The sequence below is a fragment of the Parus major genome, chromosome 6 (genome assembly GCF_001522545.3).
Source record: "Parus major isolate Abel chromosome 6, Parus_major1.1, whole genome shotgun sequence".
NCBI lineage: Eukaryota > Metazoa > Chordata > Aves > Passeriformes > Paridae > Parus > Parus major.
The window spans coordinates 33,031,333-33,041,332 of record NC_031775.1 but is presented as its reverse complement, the minus strand read 5'-3'; the positions used below and the strand labels follow the sequence as shown (position 1 = coordinate 33,041,332).

Genomic DNA, 10,000 nt, shown 5'->3' with positions numbered 1-10,000 from the left:
AACATCGCTGCGCTTCTCCTGCCTTAGTGAAACATAACGCAGGTTGTTTGTTTTCCTTTAGGAAGTATTACTTAAGAGAGCAGCAGACCTTGTTGAAGCCCTATATGGGATGCCCCATAACAACCAGGTAGGTCAGCAGCGCGCTCTTTGTTGCCACGCCGACACGTGTAGATCAATACCTGCTCCGTGCGGGGCTGGCAGAGCATCAGCACGCTGCCTTTGTACACAGCCGGGCTTTGCCAGCCACCTTGAGGGCAGTGTGATGTGATGCAATGCTCCGAGGGAAACGCTTCATCTTCCCGCTCTCCTCTCGCCGCTCGCTTGCCTATCAGAAATGACAATTAAGTCTGAGGTGCCAAAAGCATAAGCAAGCATTAAGGCAAGAGAATAACCTTGAACTCGGGCCAAAATATACAGTGACTAATGGGAAGTCCTAAAGAAATCTGCTCAGCTGAGTGGATCAGCCCTACTGTATTCTGCAAACTGCTGAAAATACAATTCCTGCCTTAGACGCATAAAAGCCGTGTGACGATTTTCATCTGACTTCCAGTGCTAAACTGGAGTTTGATGTTAATTTGTTTCTTTCTTTATTCTTACTGTGTTGAGGTGCAATTGGGCACGGGAGGTGTGGTTGAAAGAAGCAGCAAACCCCCCGCCCTCGCTATAATTCCACGTGAACCCCTTCGGTAAATTTTAGCGCTATCACGACTTGGAGCTGTGAGTTGGAGTTGTCAGCGCTTATTTGGTGTCTCTCTAGGAAATAATCCTGAAACGAGCAGCTGACATTGCTGAGGCGTTGTACAGCGTGCCCCGCAACCACAACCAGATCCCCACTCTAGCCAACACTCCCGCCCACACCGGCATGATGGGCGTCAACTCCTTCAGCAGCCAGCTCGCCGTCAATGTCTCCGAAACATCACAAGCCAACGACCAAGGTAGGTGGGATTTCAAGGGTTAATCCTTCACCTTGCTGGCTGCTTTTGGCCTGTTCATGCCAGCTGATGTCACCGCCGTGTCCTCCCTCTCTCTGTCCCCGTGTGTCTGAGCGCGGAATGAAATGCCGTCTTTAACTTTCTCGTAATATTTAATTCTCCCTGCTCTTTCGTTTACTGTTATCATAAAGCATCTCCAGTGGGGGAAAAAAAAAAATAAATAAAATTGGCAAAGTGTAGAAAGCTCTTTGTTATTCGCAGTAAATATACAGCGTGTATGGTTGGTTTATAAAATAATTATGTCTCGGTACCTCCACCTGGTTTTGGAATATTTACACAGATAAATCTAATTTGATGTCTGTGATTTTAAAATACTTTGTTTGTAGGCATGTGTGACATATATGTTACTAATAAAAGTAATAGTTGATTTAATTTACCTGTTGTAATTGAAAATGCATGTAGCATATTGCATTTAAAATTAATTTTGATACTAATGAAAGGAGGGAAACAGGATTATTAGATATGTTCAAACGCATATTTTTTTTTTTGCTTGCAACATAATTATTAAATTGATTGCTCAGATAGGAACAAATTGTTGTTTAAAATCCTGATTCCGCAATGTTTCCTCTTCTAAAAAGATTGTCTTTTAATGCATTTCCAAGCTAATAAGCCTTATAAAATTCTGTACTTGCTCTTGAATTAGTTTTCACTGATGGCTACACCTTACGAAAGCTTGCTGTTAGCATAAAAATATCAATCACAAAATGAAGACCCCAAAACAGCCTTTTAAAGTAAATCACCGCAACAAAAAAGTTTTTCTTGTCATCTCTGGCATTTGAAGGTGTGGAGAGGCTGAAAGTTCACGCAGAGTGTTGGTACAAAGCGGGACTCGAGCCTGTTGATAATTGCTCCTAAAGACAAACGTGAAGGCACCTGACACAGCTGGATCGAAGAGAGCTTTTGTTGGCTGTCTGTGCTAAGAGGAGAGACAACATAGAGTGCTCGCGGATGATTTAAGTAGGGTTGGCGTGATAAGGTTATCTCAAGCTGCAAGAGTTGATAGGGCAGTGAGAGACAACCCAGAGCAAAGCTGTGCAATCAATTAAAACTGTGTAATATATGCTGCATGAGGAAACCCCCCAGCCCTAAGTCTATCTTATAAAATAACATTATTTTTTTGGGGTGGGGGGGTTTCTAACACAGTAGGTTACAGTCGCAACACAAGCAGTGTTTCCCCGCGAGGATATGTTCCCAGCAGTACTCCTCAGCAGTCCAATTACAACACAGTCAGCAATAGCATGAATGGATATGGCAATGCCGGCATGCCCAATCTAGGTGTACCAGGTTCCCCTGGATTTCTTAATGGCTCCTCAGCTAACTCTCCTTATGGCAGTAAGTGTCTATTTTTGGTAACACATCATCATATAGATTCATATTTACTACAAAATCAACTCCTTGCATTGTTTTGATTTCCTCTGTTGTCAGCTACTGGATAAAAGGAGGGGTGACTCTGGAGGCTGGACGTAAAAATGAAAATAATAAATTGATCTGTTTGTGCCAGAATACAATCTCAGATAGAGAAAAATAAATAAATAAATAAATAAATAAAGAACAAACAAAACGAAACAAACAAACAAAAAAAACAAAATAAAAATTGGACTGCGCAATTCGTAACAAAAGTCCAACACAAAAGAGTTTGCCTGTTATCCAGAGAGTGGCCAAGCCAAGGCATTTCATTTTTATTTTTTTATATATATTTTTTTTCTCTATATATATATATATATCTATATATATTTTAAGAGGCAAGGCCCTATCACTCTCTTTTTCCGTGTTTGCCGTGAAAACCTCAATCTGAGTCCTGATTATTTTTGCTTTATTGCAGTAGTGCCGTCAAGCCCTACCATGGCAGCCTCTTCGGTCACCCTCCCTTCAAACTGTAGCAGTACACACGGCATTTTCTCATTCTCACCTGCCAATGTCATCTCTGCAGTGAAACAAAAGAGCGCCTTCGCTCCTGTTGTCAGGCCCCAAGCCTCTCCTCCACCATCTTGCACCAGTGCAAATGGAAATGGACTTCAAGGTGAGCCTGATCTCTCTCAATTTTCTCTCTGCTGCTTCTATTTTTTTTATTATTTTTTTTTTTTTTTGGTGTTTTTTTTTCCTCGGGGAGAAAGGTACCTGGCTGGTTTTGTAAGTGCTCTTGTAGCGATGCAAAAGCAGGGGGAGAAGCAGGGTAGCGTGAATGGTCTTCTGAGATTTTCAGGTTTTTAGTTCATTTTTGATGCTTGCATTAGAGCAAACACCAGTTGTTTTTCTGGTATTTTCTCTTAGGAGTTTGTGCCTTAAATTTGAAGGGAGGACTGTATCCCTGAATGCCTCTTGGAGGGTTTGTGTAGTCCTGGTGTTTATATGTTTTCTGAACACATTTCTGTGGATGTTTGAGCCCAGCAGTGCTCTGGCAGGACACAGTGTGATTTCCTCACTTTATAGAGGGTGCAGTAGTGATTTTAAATATGTCAAGTTAATATAAATCAGGTTAAGCCCTTACTGACTGGACTAAGTTTCCTTGGACTAGGTAGCCCTGTACGCAGTGGTTTGCACGCTCTGGTGGTCCCAGCCCTCACTGTGGTGTTAGAGCGGTTACACACCTAAATGGACAAAATATTTTAATTAGGGCAGGCAATTCTTATTTATTTATTTTTAAAATCCATGTGGTTTCATGTGAGTAACACAAGGAGCAACTGATAAATCAGTGGCAGAATGTCCGTGGTCACCTGCAGGGTGTGGGGCAGGAGGAATTATGACACAGTGTGAGAACAGAAACACAAACAAAGGGGTCACCCTACAAAGGAGGACTCATGGCCTATTTTGCCACTTTTAGGGGGTATTTGGACATGCAGAAGGTGAGGCTGAAGGCGCACTAGAATCATTGGGAAGGTTTGTTTGCCTCTGGTGGAGTCTCGGTGCACAGTGCAGTAAATTGAGGCACTTCAGATCCCATTGAAACCAGGAAGGGTTGAGGGCAGTCTCATCCCAGAGGTCGTCACTCCTCTTGACTTCCTCAGTTAAGAAGCAGCAGCAGCAGCAGCACAGGATTATTTATTCTTTGTATCACCATGACACCCATAATCCAACCAGCACTCACAGCAAACAGATGAGGGGGATTTTAATTTGCTAAAGCAGTTCTGGACACCTGCATTTTGTGGGGTGCTGGAGGCACTTTGGAGAGACATCATCCCAACCCCACAGAGCTGCCTGTCCACCCCAAATCCACTCCAGGATCTCAAAATGAATTTTTCTGTAGCTTGCTCTCAGCTTCTTGGCCCCCAAAAAATCATCTGAGACCTTGTTATGCACTCAGGTCAACAAATCCAGATACACAAACTCATTGTAGCATGAATTCTAAAGGAGAGGATAATTAAATTAACGGGTTTTTTGTGTATTTCTTTAGTGAGAGCTTCACTGTGTTACTACTGTAAGTAGAAAACTATATCCATATTCTTAGAAAAGATAATCCATTCATAAAAAAAAATCCAGTGTCCTACTTTCCTCTCTTTGTAAGAAGACACTGGTATGAAAAGTAAATGCAGAAATAAAATAATGAATGAAAAGTAAAAATAAGAGAATAAAAATGAAATAAGTAAAAAAATAAACATAAAATAATAGAGAAAAATAAAATAAAAAATTAATAATATAAATGTGGTAACATATGGCTTAGATGTGAGGCAGGAAGATCAACTAATTGATTTTGATTTACTCTGAAAAACACAATTATTTGAAGGTCTCAATTAAAATAATACAAGTTTTTGCCAGTTCAGTATGTGAATAAGGAGCTTCCTGTCATATACTCAAGGTTTTAGGTACTTACAATCTCTAAATTACCTCAAAGTGGGGTTTTAAGGAGAACTGAATGCCTGCACTGAGCACCTAATGTCCCTTAGCACCTCCTCAAGCCCCCAGTAATTGCACATCTCCATCCTCAGGTACAAAATGCTTTTTGTATAGAGCTCAGAAGATGACTTGGAACCAGCCAATACTGATTTATTAAATAGGTCATGAATTCAGCTCTGAAGCTGAGCCCAGCCTCGCCTTGCACTAAGCATTTTTCATGCCCAGAGAGCCCAGTGAAGACCTAATGATGCCTTCTGCCCCTGATTTTTGGGTGCTGCAGACTTGGTGTCATCCTTTTGGGTTGTGGATCAGCAGCTGAACTGAAAGTCAAGTGTTGAAAATAAATAGATCATATGTAGATAAATAAAAAATTAATCAAATAAAAACTGTTGATTTTTCTCTGTCAGCTGAACCTGAATTGTTTTGTGTTGAGCAGAATGACCCAGAGAAACAGGCAGAATTCCTTCTGGCCTGGTAATTACAGCAGCAACTTCCAAGGCTGTGGCAAAAAAAAAAAAAAAAAATTGCATAATTTATGCAAAGTACACAGCACCACAAGGTGATGCTCAGTATTGTGGGAACTAGGGAACTGACATGGAATCATAGAATCCTGGAATGGTTTGGGCTGGAAGGGACCTTGAAGACCCTCTAGTTCCAACTTTGGGCAGAGACAGCTCCCACTACCCCAGGGTGCTCCAAGGGCAGTCCAGCCTGGCCTTGGATGCTTCCAGGGATGGGGCAGTCCCTGTGCCACCTCCCTCACTCAGGAGTCCTCCGTGAGTTCCTTCACCATCCCAGCAGAGGCACCCAAAGCTTTTCCACCCAAAGCTTTGAGTCAATTCAGACTGAACTCACCAAAGCCCCCAGATTGACAACGCTTCTTTCACCCATCCATCCTCACAGACCTCTGGCCTGAGCTGCAGCCAGGGCTGAGGAGCAGGACAGGGAGGAGTTTGTCAGCTCCTTCCTTCACCAGACTTGTTTAAGAAAAGCCACCAGCACTCCTGTGTTAGTACCTATTTACACTGCATTTGATACATAGAGTTCATTAGGGAGTTTCTGCTTCTTCCTTCCTATTTTCTTAGTCATTTGTTGACAGGGAACTCTTTTTAAAGTTTAATTAGTTGCTTTCTGGACTCTGTACAATCACCTCGGGAGTTTTCTGATCAGCACATTTTCTACATTAAGTTAAAATATGGAATTCCAGAGCTGCAGTCCAACTCAGCTGAAGTTTTTTTTGGTGATCTTCAAGTACAGAGCCTCATTTTAGGGCAGGATGTGATGGAGCTGAGTGACAGCTGAGGAGATGTCACTGTTAGGAATGGTCACATTCAGTCGAGCCAAGAGGACAGTAAGAGCTCAAGGTCACTGGTGCTGCATAAGAGACAAATCCTGGGGTTTGTGGATGAGGAGGGACTTGGATAAGAATGGATAAGGATTGAGACAAGGGTGGTCCTTTCGCAGGGATTTGGGTGTTAATTGACCCCTCCCTGGTGGGTAAACCACTGTAGGGTATCTCTGTGGGAAAAATGCTCCTTGTGGTACATCTAAGCTGGGGAGAACAGCAGAACTAAGCAGTTCCAGCTGGACCTCAGAGGGGTTGTTTTGTCTCCTAACAAAGAATTAAACACAAGTTGAGCTGCTCTAACTTGTGGCTTGTGCTGATGCAGCCCTGAGCATCAGGACCACCCGAGCCCACCGCACCAGAAGCAGGATCTTGCTGCCTGTAAACACAACCCCAAAACTCGCTCTGTGCTGCAGGACCTACTGCCCAAGAGTGAACATGGAGATGTCTGTAGGTGACACTTTTTTTGGTGAAGAGATCCAAGACACCTTCTAGAGGAAGGAGTCCCTGCTCATGGCAGGGGGATGGAATGAGATGGTCCTTAAGACCCCTTCCAACCCCAACCATTCTGGGATTCTGTGATTCAACGATGAAGACAGAGGTTAAGAGTAAAATGGACAACCTGGGGAGGTGTCAGAGAGGTCAGGCTGGGGGCAGAGCCAGCCAGGGCTGGTGTTTACTCCTCCCCCTTGCTGCACCCATGCCACCTGCATGTCCATGTCAGCCTGGGGAGGGCCAGCTCAGAGGCTGCAGCTCCTGGAGGAGACACCTCTCTCCCTCCTGTCCCCAGGGCCTGACTCACTCCTGTGAGTAAGCCTACAAAAAAGGGCTTCTGGGCCACGTCCAAAAAGCCACAATCTTGTTGACTCTGCGTGACCTCCACAGTCTATGAGCAGAAAGTCAAGTACTCACACGAATTTTTTAAGAGCAGGATCCTACCATGTGTGTTCCTTAGGGTAGAGAGTCTTTTCCTGTTTAAAACAATGAACATTAAAGGTAGAAAAGAAATTTTTAGTGAGAGACTACTGGCTCGCTGCAAAGTTGGAAGCACAATATCTGTTCAAAATTTGGTTTTCAATTTTAATTTACTTTCTATAGATTGTGAAAGATATTGCTCTCTGGTTATAGGACTATAATGCACAGCAAAAGGCTCTCTATATTCTTTTAAAATTGCATCCTGCTTAATTTTCTGGTCTTCCTCCAGATGAAAGTATTAAAATTATTATTAAAAAACTCACCAGCTCATTTTTCTTTAAGAAGGCGTTTGGTATCAATTTGCACAGCAGGAAGCTCAGTGCGGAAATTCACAATTGTCAAAGATTGCTACTAAAATAAATTGTGAAATACGTGTCTGGAGCACCAACCTTGCACCCTCCTCAGACTGTGCCACAGAGAGAGCTCAACAAAACCAGTTAAATTAAAGAACTGAGATATTTTTTCTTTCCCCCAGAAAAATATGGCGGCTGATAATTTAAATCTTCACACAGCAGAATCATAGGATGGTTTGGGTTGGAGGGACCCCAAATCCCCCCCATCCCACCCAGCCATGGCAGGGACACCTTCCCCTGTCCCAGCTGCTCCAGCCCCAATGTCCAGCCTGGCCCTGGGCACTGCCAGGGGTGGAGCAGCTGATGGTTGAATTGCAGCACGAGGCAGTGAGGAGATGGTTTAGTGGTGAGCCACGAGTGTTTGTTGATGTTGGACTTGACCCTAAAGGTCTTTTCCAATCTTAATGGTTCTGTGATTCCATGAGAACTGTTCCTTAAAATGATCTCCTGCACCCCAGATAACCAGACTGGAATGGTGACAGATTTGCTGCTGGCTGAATCCCACAGGAGAGGCCAAACTGGGAGCAGGGGTTTGGCAGGTCCAAACACAGGGCAAGGTCATCTGCTGGCCTGGGCTTTGAAAGGTGGAACAGAGATTTAGTCAGGAGTTCTTTTAAGGGTTTTTTGAGGGAGCTCAGGCCTTGGCAGTGCCCAGGGAGGGTTGCAGTGCCCATCCCTGGAGGTGTCCCAGGAATTGCTGGAGGTGGCACTCAGGGCTCTGGGCTGGGGACACGGTGGACATCGGGCACAGCTGGGACTTGGTGATCTTGGACACCTTTTCCAACCTAAATGATTTTGTGATTCTCTGAAAACATGAAAAGGAAACTGAATATTTTAGGTAGAAAGGCTCTCTGCCAATATGCCAAAGAACCCACTGCCCTCCAGTTAAACTTTGTAACTTCAGTTGCTGGTTAGGTTTAAAACCTTCATTATTATGAATGTTGCAAAATTATGACTTCAGTTTCAATTTTGACATATTTGACACGTTTAATTGGGGAGAAAAATGGCAGAGTTGGAAGGCTTTATCCTCTTCGAAGAGCATCACCTGAGCTGTGTTGTAGAGGTTTAAATCCATGTGAATCCATAAAGGCTCTGGCAGGACCAGGGGCTGCTCCGGGCTCTGGGTGCAGCTGCTGGAGCCACGCTGGTCATGGTTGTGTTACCCATGAAATGTGTACAGACCCAGCTCTTCCAAACCATAAAGCTGCAACAGCGAATCTGAAATAAATTAATATTGTTGAAATTAATGAACTGAGAAATTGAAGTTCACATCGCTACACGAACAAATTTATTAATATCTGTTGTACATAAATTAATGAGAAATATCATTATGGCAAAAATTAAACAACACTAAAATTAAAGACTGTCTAAATTATGCTTCTACCAAAGAACTGGTACCAATTCTACCTAACCAATTAACTACCAAAGAGTTAACTAGGAAAAAAAGCAGTGATTGTTGGCATCTCAGTCTTTATCTGTTAAAAAACCCCAGGATAGGGCTGGTCAGGGGTATTAATATGATGAATTTTTATGCTGTTTGAGCTCCAGGGTTGGGACAGGGTTTAGAATTCTTGGTTTTGGTCTTGGTCCTCGGTTTGCTCATCATGAAGTAGAATAGTGGGAAAAGCGAGGTTTCCTGGCCAGGGCACAAGGTGGTGTTTGGTGTTTGGGTCCCCAGGGGATGGGGGCACAGCCAGAGGAGGTGTCAGAGCCTGGAGAGGAGCTGAGCCCGGGGAGTTTGGGGTGCTCCTTCTCCAGGAGAGGCTGTTGGGGTGTGTTGTGCTGGGAGGAGAGGCCGTGGTCCTCGCTCTGGGGATGCTCCCGCCCCGTCCCGCGGTGGCTCTGAGCCCAGAGTGCCAATAACAGCTCCTTTTCTTCTCTTTTTCCTTTTAGCCATGTCCGGGCTTGTAGTCCCGCCAATGTAAAGTCACTTTTGTTTACCTACCGTAGCACCAAGCTGCAGAGGATGGGCTTAGGGGACAAGTTTAGTATATTAAGACATGCTGATGGAAGCAGTATCTTCACACAGAATCAGCAACAAAATCGAAATGCTACAGGAAAAAAAAAAAAACAAAAAAACAAACCCACAAAAAACCCCCACAAAAAAAAAAAAGGAAAAAAAAAAAGACTTTGTTTAAAGATTTTATTTAAACTATTAAGAATCTACATGCAAACAACCTACTTCTTCATGAACAATTCCATTTTATTGACTGAATTTTTCTCATATTTTCACATTTCTCAGTCCTGGAGAATAAGGAAAAAGCGACGCCTATTTTGTATAAAGTTTCTGATTACGTCTTGGCTATGTCTAGTACTTGCTATGTGTTGGGAGAAACTTTGTGGATGCACCATTTTGATTATCATGAAACACTGATGAAAAATGCCTCCGAACATTTTTCTGTACTCATAACTAGATTCACAATGGTTGTGTATCTCTATAATGTGAAATATTTTTTTGTGGTGGAAAAAAAAAAAAAAAAGGGGGCCAAGGAGGTTATGAGCCA

At 43.2% G+C, this 10,000-nt stretch overlaps 1 protein-coding gene across 10 annotated transcripts in view; it reads left to right on the top strand.

Annotated features, from left to right (window-relative positions):
• The window catches only part of EBF3 (EBF transcription factor 3), a 121,194-nt gene extending 111,236 nt beyond the window's left edge, over positions 1-9,958 (top strand). For 3 of the 10 annotated variants that reach the window (XM_015632386.2, XM_015632384.2, XM_015632383.2), the window contains exons 12-16: positions 62-127; positions 758-935; positions 2,136-2,324; positions 2,815-3,012; positions 9,390-9,958. In XM_015632386.2, the coding sequence (XP_015487872.1) occupies positions 62-127; positions 758-935; positions 2,136-2,324; positions 2,815-3,012; positions 9,390-9,421 (663 nt within the window). In that variant the 3' untranslated portion in view covers positions 9,422-9,958. The remainder of the gene's footprint in view (positions 1-61; positions 128-757; positions 936-2,135; positions 2,325-2,814; positions 3,013-9,389) is intronic. The other 7 variants (XM_015632388.2, XM_033515733.1, XM_015632387.2 and 4 more) reach the window with 3 other exon arrangements.
• Positions 9,959-10,000: the final 42 nt, after the last annotated feature.